We start from the raw sequence: 24,109 nt of genomic DNA, 5'->3' as shown, positions 1-24,109 counted from the left end.
AGAGAGAGAGAGTGGGACACCATGTACTGTGTTACCAGAGAGAGAGGGAGTGGGACACGATGTACTGCGTTACTAGAGAGAGAGAGAGAGGGACACCATGTACTGCGTTACTAGAGAGAGAGAGAGAGAGTGGGACACCATGTACTGCGTTACCAGAGAGAGAAAGAGTGGGACACCATGTACTGCGTTACCAGAGAGAGGGAGAGTGGGACATCATATACTGCATTACTAGAGAGAGAGCGAGTGGGACACCATGTACTGCGTTACTAGAGAGAGAGGGACACCATGTACTGCGTTACTAGAGAGAGAGAGAGAGAGAGAGAGCGAGAGAGAGGGACACCATGTACTGCATTTCTAGAGAGAGAGAGAGTGGGATACCATGTACTGCATTACTAGAGAGAGAGTGAGTGGGTTGTACACCATGTACAAGCAGATCTATACCTCTAACCCCATAATATGATACAAGCAGATCTATGATCTATAGCTCTAACCCCATGATATGATACAAGCGGATCTATGATCTATACCTCTAACCCACATGATATGATACAAGCGGATCTATGATCTATACCTCTAACCTCATAATATAAACTGGAGTCATGAAATGACATATTTCATCTGCATTTAATGCTCCTAAGTATATTACAAACTGGCTAACATCTGTTAGAGAAACAAGGGCATCTCCACTATAGAGGCCAGAGCTGTATTCTGTGTGAGTGCATTTGCCTGGGTATTTATAAACAATGGTGTGTGCAGGGGAATGCAATCCAGAGGGTGTGTGTGTGTGTGTGTGTTGTGTGTGTGTGTGGTGTGAGAAAGTAATAGATGCCAAAACCCTTTTCATGTGTACCGCCGACCTCTCACCTACTATCACCAGATAAACGTCCAATCGAAAAACATTTCTAAAAGAGTAATCTGCCCTGTCAACCAATCACGTTTGCCCATGCTGCTTGCTTTATCTCCGGGAGACTCCCAGAAACTGATAGGCCATGCCGTGCCTCTGGTTTCTGTTCCTCCGCACACTTACCACTGGTTACACACACACTCACACACTATATTATCCTTCAGAGGACTGGAGAGTCAAAGCCAAACCTCTGACAATGTGACAGAGAGACAATGAGCTCTGTTATTTGCCATTCTGTACGGTTATATTAAGGCTTCCCATTGTTGTCCGTAATAGTTGCAAGCCATGCCACATCCGACGAACGTCAAAGCCGGTGTAGGAGGATTCAATCTTAGTCCTGTATTACGCTTTGCCTGTTTGATGGTTCTCTGAGGGCATAGCGGGATTTCTATAAGTGTCCTGGTTAGAGTCCCACTACTTGAAAGCAGCAGCTCTACCCTTTAGCTCAGTGGTGGATGTTGCCAGTAATCCATGGCTTCTGGTTGGGGTATGTACGTACAATTACTGTGGGGACAACGTCATCAATGCACTTATTGATGACGCCGGTGACTGATGTGGTATACACCTCAATGCCATTGGATGAGTCCCGGAACATATTCCAGTCTCTGCTAGCAAAACAGTCCCTGTAGCTTAGCATCTGCGTATCTGACCACTTCCATATTGAGCGAGACACTGGTACTTCCTGCTTTAGTTTTTGCTTGTAAGCAGGAATCAGGAGGATAGAATATGGTCAGATTTGTCAAATTGAGGGGAAGGGAGAGCTTTCTACGCATATTTGTCTCTTGTTGCACATGTAACATACTGGTAGAAATGAGGGTAAACGGATATAAGTTTTCCGTGCATTGAAGTTCCGGGCAATAGGAGTGCCGCCTCTGGATGAGCATTTTCTTGTTTGCTTATGGCCCTATACAACTCGTTGAGTACGGTCTTAGTGGCAGCATCGGTTTGTCGTGTTAAATAGACGAAAACTCTCTTGGTAAATAGTGTGGTCTACAGCTTATCATGAGATACTCTACCTCTGGCGAGCAAACCTTGAGACTTCCTTAATATTTGATTTCGATCACCAGCTGTTATTGACAAATAGACACAGACCACCATCCCTTATCTCACCGCTTTTCTGTCTTGCAGATGCACGGAAAAACCAACCAACTGTATATTATCGATGTCGTCGTTCAGCCACGACTCGGTGAAACATAAGATATTACATTTTATGTCCAATTGGTAGGATACTCTTGAACAGAGCTCATCCAGTTTATTTTCCATTGATTGCACGTTAGCCAATAGGACGGATGGTAGAGGCGGGTTACCCACTTGCCGATGAATTCTCTCAAGGCACTCAGACCTGCGTCCCCTGTATCTGCATCTTCATGCGAATGACGGGGATTTGGGGCATGTCGGGCATCTGGAGTAAATCCTTCACGTCCAACTCGTTAAAGAAAATATCTTTGTCCAGGTGAGGTGGATTACTTCGAGGTGAGTAATCGCTGTTCTGATATCCAGAAGCTCTTTTCGGTCATAAAAGACGGTGGCAGAACATTAAGTACAAATACGATACAAATAATGTGAAAAAACACACAAAATACTCAAACACACAATTGGTTCGGGGCCCATAACATTGCGCCATTATTATTATATTGAATGCTTGTCAAATTGATAAATTGTCCTTAGTTTGTTCAAAAATAACTACATTGTTCCTGTGACAATACCAACCAGAGGGCAAAACATATCTTCAAAGACTTTGGTTGCAAGCAGGACTAAGGGTAACACCGACATCATCCTTAGGGAGCGGTAATGAGGTGACCAATAATGGTTGCAATTGATATTAGCTGTGCTGGTGAATTTAGTTCATATTAATGGTTTACGAGACATCAGCTGGCGACAATCTAGTGCCATCGATGGTTGCAAAAGGGCCCTTGTTATTTGATTATATTACATTACATTCTGTAGACTACCCAGTCCATATCTCAAACTAGGACCTCATAAGTACTTGTCCTCTTGCTCAGTTGTTCCCCCGGGGCCTCACACTCTTTCTATTGTGGTTAGGGCCAGGTTTGTTCTGTTCTGTGAAGGGAGTAGTACGCAGTGTTGTACGAGATCTTCAGTTTCTTGGCAATTCCTCGCATGGAATAGCCTTCATTTCTCAGAACAAGAATAGACTGATGAAAACACAATCCTGATGCTCCAGATACTCAGCTAGTCTAAAGAAGGCCAGTTGTATTACTTCTTTAATCAGCACAACTGTTTTCAGCTGTGCTATATAATTGCAAAAGGGTTTCTTCTGGATTAGCTAACACAATGTGCCATTGGAACACAGGAGTGATGGTTGTCCCCATGAGTGACAGAACACTGAGCCAATCATGGCCGCAACTAAAGAACAGTACCTACCCCCTACGTTCCGTATTTTCCGCTGGCTTCCCCACCAACACATAGAAGCACTAGGTTGAAACACCTGTATGTTGGAGCTGCCTCACTCAAGAAAGCAAAAAAGGAGACCATGTTTGTATGGAGGATTTATTAACTCAATTATTATTTTATTTTACATTGTTTGCAAACTGATTTGTGACACGTATTAATGCTTAAACAACATGCAAAATAGGCAACAACAAGAAAGTGGCCTGCCCTGAATGACGGGTTCGCCACTGCCCATAGAAAGAAGTCATGAGTGCACAAATGTTCTTCCCAGTAGACAAACACAGGGTCATTCTGTTCAGAACAACCCAGACGCCATGTCATCTGGTAACTGTAATTCAAACATAGTGATTATAAATGTTGACACCGTATATGACATGAGTTGAAGTGCACATTTGGACTCACAGGTGTTTTAGCTTGCTTGTATGACATCATATAATCCTCAACTTCTCATCTTTCAAAATCCATAGATCCTCTTAATTTACAGCATTTCCCTCAGACTACAAAACAATTGCAAAAGTTGCCCAATTAGTGGGAGGGACGGGAGCGACTACTTGTGGCGCGAGGTGCTCATGTTCAGAACGGCTGTCAGTCAAAACCCATACAGCGCCGTGAAGCGTAGAGCCAGAACTCCGCCGTCATGTATAGTATGTTACTGTACAGCCACTGCGTTACAATTTAGGTGTTTATCAGTGCCCAAATCTACCATTTTCAACCTGTATACAGGTAGGAGTGTAAAGGGTTAAAGATTTGACCAAATAAATGCTCTCACTATTTCTCTCGGGGGATTAATCAAGGTAGCTCAGGCTGCAGCACACCAGCAGGTAACCCATCCTAAAAGAAGCACGGATATTGAGCCAACCTAATCCAGGATTATTTGTATAGTGTGTGTGTGTGCACATAAGGCAGTCTTACCCATGTCACAGTCCCCCCTTTTTTAATTAGCTCAACAACAAAACACGTATCTAGTGGAGGGAGTCTGACTGCCTTCACACCAAAAAATAATGGTTAAATAGTACCGTGTAAGGATGGAACCCTTTTTTGAAGGATATATGAAGAACTTTGCTCGTAAAGTTATAAATGGAACCTGTGTGGTGCTATAAAGAACCCTTTCCAAAGGTTCTACAAAGAACCATTACAAAAAGTTATTTTATAGCATCAAAAAGGGTTCTGCTATGGTTACAATCCTTTTGGGGGGCTATGTAGAACACATTTTGTGTTTTTATAGAATCGTTATGGAGAATTGTTCCATAAAGAACCTTATCTGAAAGATTGTAGATGCTTTTGAAGCATCATACAGGTTTTTATTTGTATTATTCTGGTCAGCCATATTATATTGTATTATTGTGTTATTATTCTGAATTGACAAATTTAATCTAGAATCCCTCTGGAACAGCTGAGGTTCCCTGAGAACTGAGAACCACTGAGTGATTTCGTCAACCGTTCTCAATCGACACAAGGCCATGTAGAAGTCTTTCACAAGACGCTGGCCATCGTCATATATAACATGTTAAATAACACAACAGATTAGATCAACTGGAATGATACTCTAACTCACGGTTGCACAAAAAGAGCTGTGAGAAAACCACACCCCCAAATATTTGAATGAGTCGCCTCCCCTACATTTTAATGATCACTCACTGCTTGGAACTGTCTCGAACCAGGAAGCTTACAAATAGTGAATTGGAAACCAAGGCTTTCTGAAGGCTTCGCCGCTTTCACCAAATTGTGTCAAAAAAGGGTTACTCAGAGGTTCATTAGCTATTCACAATGCACATTAGTGGCATCTGCTGGTCAGCAATAAATAGCAGCGTGTGATTATGAGATTGTTTTTCATGTGTTGTGTGAAAAAACTGTCGATTTGAGTGGCCTTTTATTGTCCCCAGCACAAGGTGCACCTGTGTAATGATCATGCTGTTTAATCAGCTTTTTAATAGGCCACACCTGTCAGGTGGAGGTATAATCTTTGCAAAGGAGAAATGCTCACTAACAGGGATGTGTAGAGAAATTAGCTTTTTCTGCATATGGAACATTTCTGGGATATTGTATTTCAGCTCATGAAACATGAGACAACACTTTACATGTAGCTTTTATATTTTTGTTCAGTGTATATTTGAAAGTATGGTGTCCAGTAGGGGTCGGTGTTTGAAAGCAGCTTGGAATCCAAGAAAGCACTGGAACCACAGCGAAGTCAGTGGGATTTTGCAACACGCGTTTAAAAAAAAAAAAGCATGTGATCAAACAAAGCTTAAGACGTCATTGATGACGTATTTCTGATAAAGTGAGACACGCATCGGCACGCTGCTTCGAAGTTAGCGATTTCGATAAATGCCTCGAAGCTCCGGTATCAAATGTAACGTCACTATTTATACGTCATCAGTGAATGTATTGGCACTGGAGATTCAGATGAGCAGCGAGCCCAACTGGCCTGAATCAACTCCTATACAAAATAGTTAACAGTCCAGGGAGTTAACAGTCCAGACATATGCAAAAGTTTCTCTTACATCCAAGTATGTTAGTCATGCTCTCTCTCTATGTGACCAGCCAGGGTTTCTGTATACGATGGTTTTATGCTCTCTTCCTCTGTCTCTTCAGTAAACATATTGTGGTCAATAAAAGGCTGGAGCACCGAGGTTTACTCTACCTCCCTAGGAACAGCGACATGCTTTATAGAGACAAACAGCAGCTGTATTTGGGTCCAGGGGAGAAGGGCGAGTGTGTGTTTGTCTGTGTGTGTGGGTGTCCCTCCCCACATCTCTGTTTTGACTGTGTCTGATTTACATGGCTCCAGTGAGTCACCTACGAAGAGGTATCTGATTGAAGACGGCTGTTGTTCAGCTGTCCGGTAATGTGCCAATGACCTCTTCCATTTTGTTTATCATCTTTGAAAATATTAGATCTCTGACACTTCAAAACAGTTGAGGTCTGCTGATAGAGAGATTATAACATCAATACAACAACATACACAGCAATACTAATAGTTACTGAGTTAGAATACCTCATGATAAGCTGTAGATCATACTATTTACCAAGAGCATTTCAATCCATATTTTTCGTATTTACCACAAACCGATGCTGGCACTAAGACCGTGGCTGGTGATTTTAAAGCAGGAAAACTGAAATCTGTTTTACCTCATTTCTACCAGCATGTCACCTGTGCAACTAGAAGTGAACCACCTCTAGATCATCTTACTCCACACACAGAGATGCATAAAAAGCTCTCCCTCACCCACCACTTGGCCAATTTGACCATACCTCTATCCTCCTGATTCCTTCCTTACAAGCAAAACCTCAAACAGGAAGTACCAGTGACACGCACAATGTGGAAGTGGTCAGATGAAACGGATGCTAAACTACAGGACTGTTTTGCTAGCACAGACTGGAATATGTTTCGGGACTCATCCGATGGCATTGAGGAGTATACCACATCAATCACTGGCTTCATTAATAAGTGCATCGACGACGTCATCCCCACAGTAATCGTCACTAAGCTAATGAACCGGGGACTGAAGAACTCCCTCTGCAACAGGATCCAGGACTTCCCAGGTGGTGATGGTAGGCAACAACACATCTGCCACGCTGACCCTCATCATGGGATCCTCTCCTGTACTCCCTGTTCACCCATGACTGCGTGGCCAAGCACACCTCCAACACCATCATTAAGTTTGCAGAAGACACAATGGTGGTAGCCATGATCACCGACGACAATGAGACAGTCTATAGGGGGGAGGTCAGAGACCTGGCAGTCTGGTGCCAGGACAACAACCTCTACCTCAACTTCAGCAAGACAAAGGAGCTGATCGTGGACTACAGGAAACATGCACTCATTCACATCAATGGGGCTGTAGTGGAGTGGGTCGAGAGCTTCAAGTTCCTCGGTGTCCACATCACTAAGGATCTATCATGGTCCAAACACACCAACACAGTCATGAAGAGGGCACGCCAACACCTCCTCTCCCTCAGGAGGCTGAAGAGATTTGGCATGGGCCCTCATATCTTACAAAAAGTTATACACCTGCACCATTGAGAGCATCTTGTCTGGAACCAACAGCTGTAAGTTGCAAAGGGTCTGAAACTTTCCAGGTAATTTTCCATGGAAAGTTAAGCCTTGGAATATGGGGAATTTTGCTTAAATTCATTAAAAAAAAGATAGCTTATAACAGTGAACCTTTTTTTGTGGGATACACATAAGTCAATTCTAGGTATTGTGGCATATTTTGGTTAAACTATCCCCAATTCAATGGAATTACAGTCCCTCTACTTCTATTCGAGGTGAAAATGATTAATCAGACCCCAGTATTCTACAAGAGCACAGACACAAGGGACAACAGACACACCAGTCTCTACATTGCAGATGAGCTGAAAGGCAGTCATCAATGACCTTGGACCACAGAAGGTATTTGCACTGGTGACAGACAATGATGGGAACATGAAGACTGCTTAGTCTAAAGTGGAGGAGTCCTACCCTCACATCACACTCATTGGCTGTGCTGCTCATGCATTGAATCTGCTCCTCAAGGACATCATGGAACTGATAACAATGGATACACTCTACAAGAGAGCCAAGGAATTGGTTAGGTATGAGAAGGGTCATCAAGTTATAGCAGAAATCTACCTCACCAAGCAAAGTGAGAAGAATAAGAGCACCACCTGTTGGAGTGGTGTCATTTATTATACTTCTTTTTTTTCTCACCTTTATTTAACCAGGTAGGCTAGTTGAGAACTAGTTCTCATTTACAACTGTGACCTGGCCAAGATAAAGCAAAAGCAGTGCGACACAAACAACACAGAGTTACACATGGGATAAACAAACAAACATAGTCAATAACACAATAGAAAAGTCTATATAGAGGTGTGTACAAATGGCATAAGGAGTTATATAGAGGTGTGTACAAATGGCATAAGGAGTTATATAGAGGTGTGTGCAAATGGCATAAGGAGTTATATAGAGGTGTGTACAAATGGCATAAGGAGTTATATAGAGGTGTGTACAAATGGCATAAGGAGTTAAGGCAATAAATAAGCCATAGTAGCTAAGTAATTACAATTTAAATTACAATTGAGCAAGTTAACACGAGTGATGTGCAGGTGATGATGTGCAAGTAGAAATACTGGTGTGCAAAAGAGCAAAAAAGTTAATAAAACAATATGGGGATGAGGTAGGTAGTTGGATGGGCTATTTACAGATGGGCCGTGTACAGCTGCAGCGATCAGTAAGTGGTGTTGTCATCATGTTTGACAGTCTCCTGGTGGGGAAGGAGTCTCCAAGAAATGGCCATATCACATATCACAATATGGACAAGACCCATCAAGAGGACCCTCCTGGATGATGTATTTTGGGAGAGAGTGGTAAGCATCCTGAAACCTATAGCAGCAGCCATTCCATGGATTGAGGGAGACAATGCCATCCTGTCTGATGTTCAGACTCTGCTTGCAGATGTAGGAGAAGAAATCCGTACTGCCCTGCCCACTTCACTGTTGCTCCAAGCAGAGGAAACAGCAGTTCTGAAATATATCAAAATGTGTGGACTTCTGCCTGAAGGCCATACACGCCCATACACGCCGCAGTGTACATGTTGGACCCCAAGTATCTTGGCAAGAGCATCCTGTCTGGCGCAGAGATCAACAAGGCCTATGGTGTCATCACTACCGTGTCTCGACACCTTAGCCTGGATGAGGGCAAGGTTCTTGGCAGTCTGGCGAAGTACACTTCCAAGTAAGGGCTTTGGGATGGAGATGCAATATGGCAGTCGTGCCAACATCAGCCACCTGCTGGAAGGGACTTTGTGGATCTGAGGCTCTTTCCCGTGTTGCCTCCATCATCCTCCAAATCCCACCAACATCAGTCACCTCAGAGCGCAACTGGTCCTTGTTTGGGAACACACACACCACAGCACGCAACAGGCTGACAAATACAAGGGTTGAATAATCAGTGGCCATCTGGGCAAATTTTTGGCTTTTTGAGCCTGACAACGAGCCATCCTCAACAAGGTTGGAAAGTGACAGTGAAGATGAGGCCTCAGTCTGATGTTCAAGAGATGGACATTGAGGAGGTCCAGGGAGAAGACATGGAAGCCTGAGAGGAAGACAACCAAAGCTTTAGTTTCTAGACTATCATTTTACAGATGTATGTTGAAAACGTTTTTTAGGAGATGCGATGGATCATTGGAGATCATTCAATATTCCCATTCTTTTGTTGTTCAGTGAAATCATCCCATGTAAAGAGTCAACTCATTTAATTTAAGTTCAATTCGTAATTAAACTTTTTTTTTTCTATTGGATTTAATCATTTGCAATTATGTCTACTTATGATAAGGTTTATGTTTCTGTCTCCATATGATATGATGTATATATCCAATGCAAAAACATCTGCATTTTAAATGGTATTACTATTAATTTGCATATATTCCTGTTAATTCCCACAGAAAGTTTCCACCTCTGAATGTTCCCAAAAATGTGCAACCCTAGCCATAAGACTGCTAAATAGTTAGTCCGTGTAGCTATTTGGTTAACTATTTAACTATCTGAATGGACCCTTTTTGCGCTAACTTTTTTGACTCGATCACATACGCTGCTGCTACTGTTTATTATCAGTCACTTTATTCCTAGTTATACATACAGTATCTACCTCAATTACCTCCTACCCCTGCATATCGACTGTAACTGGTGCCCCTTGTATATACAGTATCTACCTCAATTACCTCCTACCCCTGCATATCGACTGTAACTGGTACCCCTTGTATATACAGTATCTACCTCAATTACCTCCTACCCCTGCATATAGACGGTAACTGGTACCCCTTGTACAGTGCCTTGCGAAAGTATTCGGCCCCCTTAAACTTTGCGACCTTTTGCCACATTTCAGGCTTCAAACATAAAGATATAAAGCTGTATTTTTTTGTGAAGAATCAACAACAAGTGGGACACAATCATGAAGTGGAACGACATTTATTGGATATTTCAAACTTTTTTAACAAATCAAAAACTGAAAAATTGGGCGTGCAAAATTATTCAGCCCCCTTAAGTTAATACTTTGTAGCGCCACCTTTTGCTGCGATTACAGCTGTAAGTCGCTTGGGGTATGTCTCTATCAGTTTTGCACATCGAGAGACTGAATTTTTTTCCCATTCCTCCTTGCAAAACAGCTCGAGCTCAGTGAGGTTGGATGGAGAGCATTTGTGAACAGCAGTTTTCAGTTCTTTCCACAGATTCTCGATTGGATTCAGGTCTGGACTTTGGCTTGGCCATTCTAACACCTGGATATGTTTATTTTTCTACCATTCCATTGTAGATTTTGCTTTATGTTTTGGATCATTGTCTTGTTGGAAGACAAATCTCCGTCCCAGTCTCAGGTCTTTTGCAGACTCCATCAGGTTTTCTTCCAGAATGGTCCTGTATTTGGCTCCATCCATCTTCCCATCAATTTTAACCATCTTCCCTGTCCCTGCTGAAGAAAAGCAGGCCCAAACCATGATACTGCCACCACCATGTTTGACAGTGGGGATGATGTGTTCAGGGTGATGAGCTGTGTTGCTTTTACGCCAAACATAACGTTTTGCATTGTTGCCAAAAAGTTCAATTTTGGTTTCATCTGACCAGAGCACCTTCTTCCATGTTTGGTGTGTCTCCCAGGTGGCTTGTGGCAAACTTTAAACAACACTTTTTATGGATATCTTTAAGAAATGGCTTTCTTCTTGCCACTCTTCCATAAAGGCCAGATTTGTGCAATATACGACTGATTGTTGTCCTATGGACAGAGTCTCCCACCTCAGCTGTAGATCTCTGCAGTTCATCCAGAGTGATCATGGGCCTCTTGGCTGCATCTCTGATCAGTCTTCTCCTTGTATGAGCTGAAAGTTTAGAGGGACGGCCAGGTCTTGGTAGATTTGCAGTGGTCTGATACTCCTTCCATTTCAATATTATCGCTTGCACAGTGCTCCTTGGGATGTTTAAAGCTTGGGAAATCTTTTTGTATCCAAATCCGGCTTTAAACTTCTTCACAACAGTATCTCGGACCTGCCTGGTGTGTTCCTTGTTCTTCATGATGCTCTCTGCGCTTTTAACGGACCTCTGAGACTATCACAGTGCAGGTGCATTTATACGGAGACTTGATTACACACAGGTGGATTGTATTTATCATCATTAGTCATTTAGGTCAACATTGGATCATTCAGAGATCCTCACTGAACTTCTGGAGAGAGTTTGCTGCACTGAAAGTAAAGGGGCTGAATAATTTTGCACGCCCAATTTTTCAGTTTTTGATTTGTTAAAAAAGTTTGAAATGTCCAATAAATGTCGTTCCACTTCATGATTGTGTCCCACTTGTTGTTGATTCTTCACAAAAAAATACAGTTTTATATCTTTATGTTTGAAGCCTGAAATGTGGCAAAAGGTCGCAAAGTTTAAGGGGGCCGAATACTTTCGCAAGGCACTGTATATACTTACTTTTTAAAAACTCTATATTGTTGGTTTAAGGGCTTATTCTTCTATGTTCTTTCTCTCTGCGTTGTTGGCAAGGGTCTGTTAAATAAGCATTTCACTGTTAGTCCACACCTGTCGTTTACGAAGCATGTGACATTGTCACGTATACTCCCTCTCTGGCCTCTATGTCGCCAGACTGCTGATTATTACGCACCAGCACTTAATGACACTCACCTGGACTCCATCACTCCCCTGATTACCTTTCCTATATATGTCACTCCCTTTGGTTCCTTCCCTATATATGTCACTCCCTTTGGTTCCTTCCCTATATATGTCACTCCCTTTGGTTCCTGCCCTATATAAGTCACTCCCTTTGGTTCCTTCCCTATATATGTCACTCCCTTTGGTTCCTTTCCTATATATGTCACTCCCTTTGGTTCCTTCCCTATATATGTCACTCCCTTTGGTTCTTTCCCTATATATGTCACTCCCTTTGGTTCCTTTCCTATATATGTCACTCCCTTTGGTTCCTTCCCTATTTATGTCACTCCCTTTGGTTCCTTTCCTATTTATGTCACTCTCTTTGGTTCCTCCCCTATATCTGTCACTCGCTTTGGTTCCTTCCCCAGGCGTTATTGTTTCTGTATCTGTTTCCTGTCGGTGCGCTGTTCGTGTTTTGTTTGTTTATTTATTAAATTTATTCACTCCCTGAACTTGCTTCCCGACTCTCAGTTTACATCGTTACAGAATAACGCCTCACCATCAGGGAGTGTTTTTTGTTTTTGTGTTGGAGGTGACGTCGGGTCTGGGTTCTGCAGCAACAGAGGATGCCTCAGGCGGCTCTTCAGGCTTTCATGCCTCAGCCGGTATATCGGGGTGTCAAGACTCGGTTTTGGCGGTTCAAGCGTCTGTTGCCTCGGTAGGCTCGACAGGCTCCCATGCCACAGCTGGCTCACCAGGCTCCCATGCCACAGCTGGCTCACCAGGCTCCCATGCCACAGCTGGCTCACCAGGCTCCGGCGCATCTGGCTGCTTGTCAGGTTCCTGTGCTTCTATGGAGGTGAGCGGTCTGCTCCTGATCCTCGGGAACTTCTCTCTGGTCGGCGTCTTGCAGCTGGAGCCGCGAGTCGGAGAGGGGGTGGTGTTTCGTCTGCTCCTTCTTCGGTGCTTTAGGTCGCCAGGCTCCCGTGCCCCAGCCGGCTCAACAGGTTCCCGCGTTTCGGGAGAGGTGGCCGGTCCACTCCTGATCCACGGGATCATCCCTGTTGTCAGCGTCCCAGCCGCGCGTCAGGGAGGGGGTACTGTCACGTATACGCCCTCTCTGGACTCTAGGTCACCAGACTGCTGATTATTATGTACACCTGTCACCATGGTCACATGCACCAGCGCTTATTGACACTCACCTGGAGACTCATCACCTCCTTGATTACCTGCCCTATATATGTCACTCCCTTTGGTTCCTTCCCTATATATGTCACTCCCTTTGGTTCCTTCCCTATATATGTCACTCCCTTTGGTTCCTTCCCTATATATGTCACTCCCTTTGGTTCCTTCCCTATATATGTCACTCCCTTTGGTTCCTTCCCTATATATGTCACTCCCTTTGGTTCCTTCCCTATATACGTCACTCCCTTTGGTTCCTTCCCCAGGCGTTATTGTTTCATGTTGGTGTGCTGTTCGTGTTTCTTGTTTTGTTCGTATATTTATTAAATGTATTCACTCCCTGAACTTGCATCCCGACTATCAGCGTACATCATTACACAAATAAAATGTTATTTTATTTGATAATAGCCCAGTAGTAACTTGTTCTGTCCCTGACTGGGACTAAAGTAGGCAACCCTACTTCTTGAATAGAGAGAGAGAGAACTGAGACAGAAAAACCACAGGGCATACAATTTTGCTAAAACTAATTGAATGTGTCATTGAACTGATTGCGCTTGGGAGTGAGGTGTAGGGTTTCACCCAATGGGACAAACACCCCATGACAGAGTTCTGTAAGATTGCATGGAGGGCAGAACTTGGCCAATAATAACAACAAAAAAACAGAGCAATTCAGTTTTGGAAACATCTCAAATATAGTGACCCCCTCGCATATCATTACCAAGCCCTGCAATGCCAAGAGCTGAGAAAAGAAAATAGGCCCCTCATCCAGCTGGTCCTGGGGCTGAGTTCACAAACCTGTTCTACTAACACACTGAAGCCTCAGTCCCCTCATCCAGCTGGTCCTGAGTTCACTAACCTGTTCTACTAACACACTGAAGCCTCAGGACCAGAACATCGAATAAATCAGAATAAACAAAGTTACAACACAATCAAAACAAAACCACATGACCTATTGAGAAACACAATCACAAAGCAAAATGCAGTGCTATCTGGCCCTAAGTCGACAGTACACCATGGAAAACTATTTGACTTATTGACTATTTGAGAGAGATCCAACCAACAGGATATAACACAGGATATAACAGGTGAGTGCACAAGGCCATGTGTGAAGACAGAGGAGGACACAGAGCGGAGCTGATGGTGTGATTGAAACCAGGGTTGACTCTTGGCAGGTCACATGTTCTCATACTAAAGGAAACACACACACACACACTACCACCCTCCTCCCCTCTCCTGGCTCTGTCCCAGTGCTAACCTCAGGCTCTGCACCTCCAGATAGCACAGTCTCTCTCAGATAAACCAATAAAGGCTCTCTGTTCACTATCACTTCAGCCAATCAGGGCTGTGTTCACTGTGAAGAAGAGCAGTGTGTGAATACTGATGATAAACAGAGCAGATAGGGACTGTGTTGTACAGAGCAGTGTGTGAATACTGATGATAAACAGATCAGATAGGGACTGTGTTGTACAGAGCAGTGTGTGAATACTGATGATAAACAGAGCAGATAGGGACTGTGTTGTACAGAGCAGTGTGTGAATACTGATGATAAACAGAGCAGATAGGGACTGTGTTGTACAGAGCAGTGTGTGAATACTGATGATAAACAGAGCAGATAGGGACTGTGTTGTACACAGGCAGTACACAGACAGGAACATATTGTACATTCACACAGAGACCATATCTTCCACTAACACACAACCCTACAATTTGGGTTTTGTTTTAACCTCTGTAAATATTTAAAGATATGAACTTGTTCATGTTTTAACATCCTTGAATTCTAAGCCCTCTTTCCCGTTATCTCATCGTGTGTCAAGTTTCAGTCGACTGTTTCCCTGTGTGCGATTTAACTGTGTGGTTATCTCTGTAGTGAACCACATCAACTTCTCATCACCTCCTCTCCTCCCTCTCTGTCTCTCCCTCTCCCTTCTTTCTCTCTCTCCTCTCGCCCTCTCTCCAGTAAAACATGGGACACTTCCTAAGCAGGAGGACTCGTATGCATTCGAGGAGGACAGCAGCAGTGACAGTCTGTCTCCAGAGCAAATCCACAGTAGCAGTCTGTCTCCAGAGCAACCCCACAGTGATGAGTCCCAGGGGTCCGCATGCCCCTCTTTTGAAGCCATGGGCAGCACCCCCTCCTCCTCCTCATCACCAGCCCTCACTAGACCTAGACAGGTAATCCTCCTCATCACCAGCCCCCACTAGACCTAGACAGGTAATCCTCCTCCTCCTCCTCCTCCTCACCAGCCCTAGACAGGTAATCCTCCTCCTCCTCACCAGCCCTAGACAGGTAATCCTCCTTCTCACCAGCCCTAGACAGGTAATCCTCCTTCTCACCAGCCCTAGACAGGTAATCCTCCTCACCAGCCATAGACAGGTAATCTTCCTCCTCCTCCTCGCCAGCCCTAGACAGGTAATCATCCTCCTCCTCACCAGCCCTAGACAGGTAATCCTCCTCCTCCTCACCAGCCCTAGACAGGTAATACTCCTCCTCCTCACCAGCCCTAGACAGGTAATCCTCCTCCTCCTCCTCACCAGCCCTAGACAGGTAATCCTCCTCCTCCTCCTCACCAGCCCTAGACAGGTAATCCTGCTCCTCCTCCTCACCAGCCCTAGACAGGTAATCCTCCTCCTCCTCACCAGCCCTAGACAGGTAATCCTCCTCCTCCTCACCAGCCCTAGACAGGTAATCCTCCTCCTCCTCCTCACCAGCCCTAGACAGGTAATCCTCCTCCTCCTCCTCACCAGCCCTAGACAGGTAATCCTGCTCCTCCTTCTCACCAGCCCTAGAAAAGTAATCATCCTCCTCCTCCTCCTCACCAGCCCTAGACAGGTAATCTTCCTCCTCACCAGCCCTAGACAGGTAATCTTCCTCCTCCTCCTCACCAGCCCTAGACAGGTAATCCTCCTCCTCCTCACCAGCCATAGACAGGTAATCTTCCTCCTCCTCCTCGCCAGCCCTAGACAGGTAATCCTCCTCCTCCTCCTCACCAGCCCTAGACAGGTAATCCTCCTCCTCCTCACCAGCCCTAGACAGGTAATCCTCCTCCTCACCAGCCCTAGACAGGTAATCTTCCTCCTCCTCCTCACCAGCCCTAGACAGGTAATCCTCCTCCTCACCAGCCCTAGACAGGTAATCCTCCTCCTCACCAGCCCTAGACAGGTAATCCTCCTCCTCACCAGCCCTAGACAGGTAATCCTCCTCCTCACCAGCCCTAGACAGGTAATCTTCCTCCTCCTCCTCACCAGCCCTAGACAGGTAATCCTCCTCCTCACCAGCCCTAGACAGGTAATCCTCCTCCTCACCAGCCCTAGACAGGTAATCCTCCTCCTCACCAGCCCTAGACAGGTAATCCTCCTCCTCACCAGCCCTAGACAGGTAATCCTCCTCCTCACCAGCCCTAGACAGGTAATCCTCCTCCTCACCAGCCCTAGACAGGTAATCCTCCTCCTCCTCCTCCTCACCAGCCCTAGACAGGTAATCCTCCTCCTCCTCCTCACCAGCCCTAGACAGGTAATCCTCCTCCTCCTCCTCACCAGCCCTAGACAGGTAATCCTGCTCCTCCTCCTCACCAGCCCTAGACAGGTAATCCTGCTCCTCCTCCTCACCAGCCCTAGACAGGTAATCCTGCTCCTCCTCCTCACCAGCCCTAGACAGGTAATCCTCCTCCTCCTCCTCACCAGCCCTAGACAGGTAATCCTCCTCCTCCTCCTCACCAGCCCTAGACAGGTAATCCTGCTCCTCCTCCTCACCAGCCCTAGACAGGTAATCCTCCTCCTCCTCCTCACCAGCCCTAGACAGGTAATCCTCCTCCTCCTCCTCACCAGCCCTAGACAGGTAATCCTCCTCCTCCTCCTCACCAGCCCTAGACAGGTAATCCTCCTCCTCCTCCTCACCAGCCCTAGACAGGTAATCCTCCTCCTCCTCCTCACCAGCCCTAGAAAGGTAATACTTCCCTCCTGTGGTGGCTGGGAGAACTACAGCATCCTACCCAAGGGTTCTCTAGTGACCGTTGGAACTTGAGTGACTGCTCTTTTCACATTTCACATTCCTCCCTGCCAGTTAGTCTGTCTCACACAGACACAGTGTTTTGCTGGCTACTGCTTCCTGTGTTTTATCATCTGTTACTCCCTGCATTCCACACCCCTCTCCTCACTCTCACTTTGTGGACAGAGATGACGACATCGTTCCCAACAGTCAATAGAAGTTTCTGCCATAAACTGTTTGCTTATTTAAGTGATTACCGAAAGTCAGCTTGGACTTAGTACTCAGTTCCTATTTTCAAATGTCAACAATTTTGTTCATTTTTTTCAATAATTTAATTTATTTGGGTTGTCTTTGAATTCGTCTTGTTATTTTCAGGTTGGCCAACCAATGAATGTAGTTGGCATAGCTAGTAGACACTATAGTATATTGTTGTGTTTTCTAGGTAGCTAGCTAGTGGACACTATAGTTTCTTGTCGTTTTCTTGGGTAGCTAGCTACTATAGTCTATTGTTGTGTTTAGGTAGCTTAGCTAGCTAGTAGCTAGACACTATAGTCTCTTGTGTTTTCTAGGTAGCTACCTAGTAGCTAGACACTAGAGTCTCTTGTGTTTTCTAGGTAGCTAGACACTATAGTCTCTTGTTGTATTTAGGTAGCTTAGCTAGCTAGACACTAGTCTCTTGTTGTGTTTTCTAGGTAGCTAGCTAGTAGCTAGACACTATAGTCTCTTGTTGTGTTTTCTAGGTAGCTAGACACTATAGTCTCTTGTTGTGTTTTCTAGGTAGCTACCTAGTAGCTGGCATTTTCTGCATTAATGTCTTTCTACTGACTCCTTGGCTATCTTTATGTTCCAGGGGTGTCAGAACAGAGACCCGTCTGATCAGAGCCAGGAAGATGGCTTGTCTGTGGCTAACGATAGGCAGTCTGCAGCCCCACCGGCCGTAGTCAACGTAGGAACAGACCCTATACTGTCATAGACCTGTTTATAGACTATGTATCCCATGAGAAAACATCAACTTGTATTGGATTTAATAGTATGTTCCTCACTATTTCTCCCATTTGATTCTACAGTCCAAGACCCCAGACAAGAACCGCCACAAAAAGCCCAAAGACGTGAAGCCTAAGGTGAAGAAGCTGAAGTACCACCAGTACATCCCTCCGGACCAGAAGGCCGAGAAGTCCCCCCCTCCCATGGACTCGGCCTATACCAGGCTCCTGCAGCAACAACAGCTCTTCCTACAGCTGCAGATCCTCAGCCAACAGAAACATGCACACACACATTCACACACACACTCACAGTACACACACTCCCGACATGCCCAACACACACAGCAACGCCAGCATAGCTTCAACTACCAGCCTCTGCACCAGCCGGCCCTAGCCCAGAAGTGAGTAACTCGGATAGGGAGTGGTCTAAACCTAACCCCATGTCTCAGATCTGGCCTTCAATGTACTGAATGTTGCATAATATTGTTGCCTTTTGTGGTGTTTATCTCCCAGAAATCTTCTGTTCCCCTATCTGTAGACAATCCAGTGAGCAGCTGATGGTGTGTACCTCGAGTGTTCCTACTAACACAGTCAACAGTAGCTCCTTGTCTTCAGTGAAGACCACATACTCCGGTCAAACCAACGTCTCATCAGTCAAACCTGCTCCTCTCCCACCTAACCTGGATGACCTGAAGGTAGGTACTCTCTCTCTCCGTAGAGTGAGGGAAATATTCCTTAGTACAAATTGGAAAGAGAACTCACATACTGTTTTTTTCTCTCTCTCCATCCCTCTCTTGCTCTCCCCCTCCTTCCCTCTCTTTCTCCTCTATCCCTCCTCTCTTCTCTCTCTCTCTCTCTCTCTCTTTCTCTCTCCATCCAAAAGGTGTCACAGCTCAGACAGCAGCTGCGGATCCGGGGCATGCCAGTCTCAGGAACCAAGATGGCCCTCATCGAGAGACTCTGCCCCTTCAAGGACCACACCTCAAGCCCCTCCCATTCAGGCTCCAATGACATCACCACAATCACCTTCCCTGTCACCCCCACGGGGTCCCTGTCCTCCTACCAGTCCCCCTCCTCCTCCAGCACCCTCTCCCAGGGCGGGTATTACCCCTACCCCAGCACTTCGTCCACCCCACCCATATCCCCCACTTCCTCAGACCTCTCCCTCAGCGGCTCACTCCCAGACAGCTTCAGCGGCATGCCCATGTCCTCCTCGCCACTGTTTTGCATCCAGCCGTCCCCAGGCCAGCTCAGCGCTGAGGAAGGCCAGGGGGGAGGGGGTTTGTGCGGGGTAGGACTGCAGGGAGGGGAGGTTGGAGGAATGGAGCGGGAGAAGGATAAGATTTTGGTGGAAAAACAGAAAGTGATTGAGGAGCTGACGTGGAAGTTGCACCAGGAACAGAGACAGGTGGGTAAACCACACCTACTGTTAACAGCCTGTTGTTCAACAGCTGACCTACTGTTAACAGCCTGTTGTTCAACAGCTGACCTACTGTTAACAGCCTGTTGTTCAACAGCTGACCTACTGTTAACAGCCCGTTGTTCAACAGCTGACCTACTGTTAACAGCCTGTTGTTTAACAGCTGACCTACTGTTAACAGTCTGTTGTTCAACAGCTGACCTACTGTTAACAGTCTGTTGTTCAACAGCTGACCTACTGTTAACAGCCCGTTGTTCAACAGCTGACCTACTGTTAACAGCCTGTTGTTTAACAGCTGACCTACTGTTAACAGTCTGTTGTTCAACAGCTGACCTACTGTTAACAGTCTGTTGTTCAACAGGTGGAGGAGCTCAAGATGCAGCTGCACAAGAGGAAGCGTTGCCATGGCGCCACACAGGAGGGTGTCCTGGCTCCATCCCAGCCCCACCACCTTCCCCTCCAGCAATCCCCGTCCCTGATGGGGCAGCACTTCTTTGGGGTGACAGTCAAGCAGGAGCCCATGTCCCTCTCCTCCAGCTGCCCTTTCTCCTCCCCCAAGCACCTAAAGAGTCCTCCAGGAAGCTGCATGGAGGAGATGGGCCATTGCGGTGCCTCCCTGCCCAGTATGGGGGGCCCTGATGGGCCACGATGCCTGGACCAGACCACCTCCTCTGGAAGTCCCTCAGGCATGTGTGCCTTCCTGAGTCCCCAGTGCTCTCCTGAAGACTCGCCCATTACCAAGAAGTCCAACAGCCCCCAGCCTTCCTCCCCCAACAACCCCTACCTGCTGTCACTGCCGCTGGGCAGAGACAGGTGCAGCCAGCCCCTCAACCAGGCCAGCACCAGGACCTGCAACATGCAGGTATGCCTTAGGCATTATGTTTGTTACGAGGTAAAAGCCCTTTATATTGTTTGTTGTGACTCTATTCTCAGGGGTCATGATCAGGGGCGCAACTTTGGTTTTAGAAGTGGGGAGGGGGACATTTTCCAGTCGGATATACACTTCAAAAAGTCTACCTGACCCCTCGGAGGCGTCCGCATGGTCCTAAAGCACACCGCTGCCTCGTTTTTGTATCACATTCCAATGATAAAACTGGGGGGGCAAGAATTCAATTTCTGAATGTGGGGGAGACATGCCCCACGCCCCCTGTGCCCTTGGTCGTGATAGTCATGTCTGCTCTCCTAACAGATTCACCAGAAGAATGAAGGCCAGGCTGTAAACTGCTCCTATCCCTCTGACCAGAGAGGGCTTCAGTCAGCGCTCCCCAACTCAGCCGACAACAGCCTGAACCGCAGGGTCAACCTTAAGTCCAAGAACCCAAATATGCAGCAGGTGAGAGCTATTCTTCTGTCTGAACTTGGTCTGTGGCGGATTTACGTGGTTATGTGTCACATATCCACCCATCACATTTCTGCCTTCCATTCATGTGTTGCTTCTCTCTAAAACTTCCATCATGAGGTTCATGGTACTCTTCACAACTCAATCTTTTGAGAAAGATGAAGCTGTTCCCAGCTGTTCCCTCCCACTATATCCTTTTGAGCTAGAGATCTCATTTTCTCAGTAACTCCACAACTTTTTTTAAGCATCTTGTTTTTTTAATCAGGATTCGTAGATGAAAGTTTCTTACACTAAATCAAATCAGTAATACAACCTTTTTCGCCTTTCATATAGATACCTATATTGCCCTGTCCCCAGCACGTTGGCCAAAAGTGCCCGGTCTCGTCCCCCGCCTTCTGTAGCTCAGATTCAGCTGCATCCGACTCTAGGCAGCCCCCTTGCTATGAGGATGCAGTCAAGCAGGTAAACTAAATGATACACCAAACTCTGCTCCTGATCATGGCTGGCCAACGCTTTGTGTTTCATTGTTGTAACCTCCGAGGCGTCCTCTCTCTCTCTCTCTCTCGCTTTGTTTATCCATCCATCACATTGCACCCGTGACCAAGTTTGACTGTTTCTTCAGAGCTGACTGCTGTGTGGTTGTGTTATGTAGAGTTGTGGTTGCCGACAGCAATAACATCAATAGTATATCCATATTACAATCATAATCTTTGGACTGGGTCTAAAGAATTTATAAAAGCACAAATGTAACAAGTCTTAATAACATTTGAATTCTTTTTTTTTTTAGCAACTGACCAGAAGTCAGCAGATGGATGAGCTTCTGGATGTGCTCATAGAGAGTGGAGGTGGGTGAACTGACTCAGAATCAGTCTCAAATGTGTGTGATGTATACAATTGTGTAGTCTTAGAAATTGGGTAGCGATATAGCTGTCAGTGCATGTTGTTGCTATGATTACCAATGACTAATGGCTTAGTAACTGCAGCAATTTAGTCCCCCTTCATAAGGTACTAGTCAGTTTGCCTGCCTACGCACCATCCTTCACCCCTTAGTTAAGTAACTCCAGATTTCCCTCTTACATGGGTATTAAATCACACTCTGTGCTGTGACTCCCCCTCCCCCCATCCTCTTCCTTCAAGAGATACCAGCTAACGCCAGAGAAGAGAGGGAGAGGTCCTCTGTAACCAAAGTTGTGCCTCACATTACAGTGTCCCCTGGAACCACCGACCTTGCCGACCCAAAGTTCCACCGAAGACACTATGAACACCTGTCCCCCTCCCAGCTCAATTACGATCACACAGCCAATCACATTGCAGACAGCCACCTGGAGACCCTGCTGGGAAGCCCTCTAGGCCGAGGGGGTGAGGTCGCCCTTCTCAAGATGGGCGCAGAGGAATCAGGGCAGGGAGAGGAGGGGGATATTGGACTAGAGGGCTACCCCGGTCCGAACCACCACCACCAGGACAAACTGCTCTCCAACAGGGGCCTGATGGAAACCCCAACACCTCTATCTCCCATCCACTCGAAAGTGACGTCTGTGGCCGAGGTGCAGGGGATGGTCGGCATGACGTTTAGCGAGTCGCCGTGGGAGACGATGGAATGGCTGGACCTGACGCCCCCGAGCTTGGCGACGGGATTCAGCTCTGTCCCTCCAACCGGGTCAAGCATCTTCAACACAGAGTTCCTGGACGTTACAGACATCAACCTGAATACAGCCATGGACCTTCATCTAGAGCACTGGTGAAACACCGGAGACTAGCAACCTACAAAAATAACAATATTTTATTAATTCAGCAGACTCTCTTTTCCAGAGTGACTTACAGGAGCAATTAGGTGCCTTGCTCTGAGTTTTCACCGAGTCGGCTCAGGGATTCAAACGCTCTTAACCGGCAGGCTACCTGCCAGCCCCAAACACAGCAGGATACATGCTAGCTACCTGGAAAACACAACAAAAGACTATAGTGTCTAGCTACTAGCTAGCTACCTAGAAAACACAAGAGGCTATAGTGTCTACTAGCTAGCTACCTAGAAAACACAACAATAAACTATAGTGTCTACTAGCTAGCTACCTAGAAAACACAACAAGAGACTATAGTGTCTATTAGCTAGCTACCTAGAAAACACAACAAGAAACTATAGTGTCTACTAGCTAGCTACCTATAAAACAGAACAAGAAACTAGTGTCTACTATCTAGCTACCTAGAAAACGCATCAATAGACTCGTGTCTAGCTACTAGCTAGCTACCTAGAAAACACAAGAGACTGTTGTCTACTAGCTAGCTACCCAGAAAACACTATAGACTGTAGTGTCTACTAGCTAGCTACCTAGAAAACACAACCAGAAACTATAGTGACTAGCTACCTAGAAAACACAACAAGAGACTAGTGTCTAGCTAATAGCTAGCTACCTAGAAAACACAACAATAGACTATAGTGTCTACTAGCTAGCTACCTAGAAAACACAACAAGAGATGATAGTGTCTAGCTACTAGCTAGTTACCTAGAAAACACAACAAGAGACTATAGTGTCTACTAGCTAGCTACCTAGAAAACACAACAAGAGACTATAGTGTCTAGCCACTAGCTAGTTACCTAGAAAACACAACAAGATACTATAGTGTCTAGCTACTAGCTAGTTACCTAGAAAACACAACAAGAGACTATAGTGTCTAGCTACTACCTAGCTACATAGAAAACACATCAATAGACTCGTGTCTAGCTACTAACTAGGTACCTAGAAAACACAACAAGAAACTATAGTGTCTACTAGCTAGATACCTAGAAAACACAAGAGACTGTTGTCTACTAGCTAGATACCTAGAAAACACAACAAGAGACTATAGTGTCTATTAGCTAGCTACCTAGAAAACACAACAAGAAACTATAGTGTCTACTAGCTAGCTACCTATAAAACAGAACAAGAAACTAGTGTCTACTATCTAGCTACCTAGAAAACGCATCAATAGACTCGTGTCTAGCTACTAGCTAGCTACCTAGAAAACACAAGAGACTGTTGTCTACTAGCTAGCTACCCAGAAAACACTATAGACTGTAGTGTCTACTAGCTAGCTACCTAGAAAACACAACAAGAAACTATAGTGACTAGCTACCTAGAAAACACAACAAGAGACTAGTGTCTAGCTAATAGCTAGCTACCTAGAAAACACAACAATAGACTATAGTGTCTACTAGCTAGCTACCTAGAAAACACAACAAGAGATGATAGTGTCTAGCTACTAGCTAGTTACCTAGAAAACACAACAAGAG

General features: G+C 45.6%; 1 protein-coding gene across 6 annotated transcripts in view; it reads left to right on the top strand.

Moving 5' to 3' along the window:
- Positions 1 to 23,996, top strand: part of LOC109865233 (myocardin) — a 164,706-nt gene extending 140,710 nt beyond the window's left edge. For 2 of the 6 annotated variants that reach the window (XM_031799707.1, XM_031799711.1), the window contains 10 exons: positions 15,075 to 15,289; positions 17,953 to 18,048; positions 18,170 to 18,486; positions 18,624 to 18,780; positions 18,969 to 19,493; positions 19,867 to 20,367; positions 20,695 to 20,838; positions 21,178 to 21,306; positions 21,632 to 21,689; positions 21,982 to 23,996. In XM_031799707.1, the coding sequence (XP_031655567.1) occupies positions 15,075 to 15,289; positions 17,953 to 18,048; positions 18,170 to 18,486; positions 18,624 to 18,780; positions 18,969 to 19,493; positions 19,867 to 20,367; positions 20,695 to 20,838; positions 21,178 to 21,306; positions 21,632 to 21,689; positions 21,982 to 22,586 (2,747 nt within the window). In that variant the 3' untranslated portion in view covers positions 22,587 to 23,996. The remainder of the gene's footprint in view (positions 1 to 15,074; positions 15,290 to 17,952; positions 18,049 to 18,169; positions 18,487 to 18,623; positions 18,781 to 18,968; positions 19,494 to 19,866; positions 20,368 to 20,694; positions 20,839 to 21,177; positions 21,307 to 21,631; positions 21,690 to 21,981) is intronic. The other 4 variants (XM_031799709.1, XM_031799710.1, XM_031799713.1 and 1 more) reach the window with 4 other exon arrangements.
- Positions 23,997 to 24,109: the final 113 nt, after the last annotated feature.

This window comes from Oncorhynchus kisutch, linkage group LG20 (genome assembly GCF_002021735.2).
Source record: "Oncorhynchus kisutch isolate 150728-3 linkage group LG20, Okis_V2, whole genome shotgun sequence".
In the NCBI taxonomy this organism is placed as follows: Eukaryota; Metazoa; Chordata; class Actinopteri; order Salmoniformes; family Salmonidae; genus Oncorhynchus; species Oncorhynchus kisutch.
The sequence above is the reverse complement of the archived record's forward strand: the minus strand, read 5'-3'. Positions and strand labels throughout refer to the sequence as shown.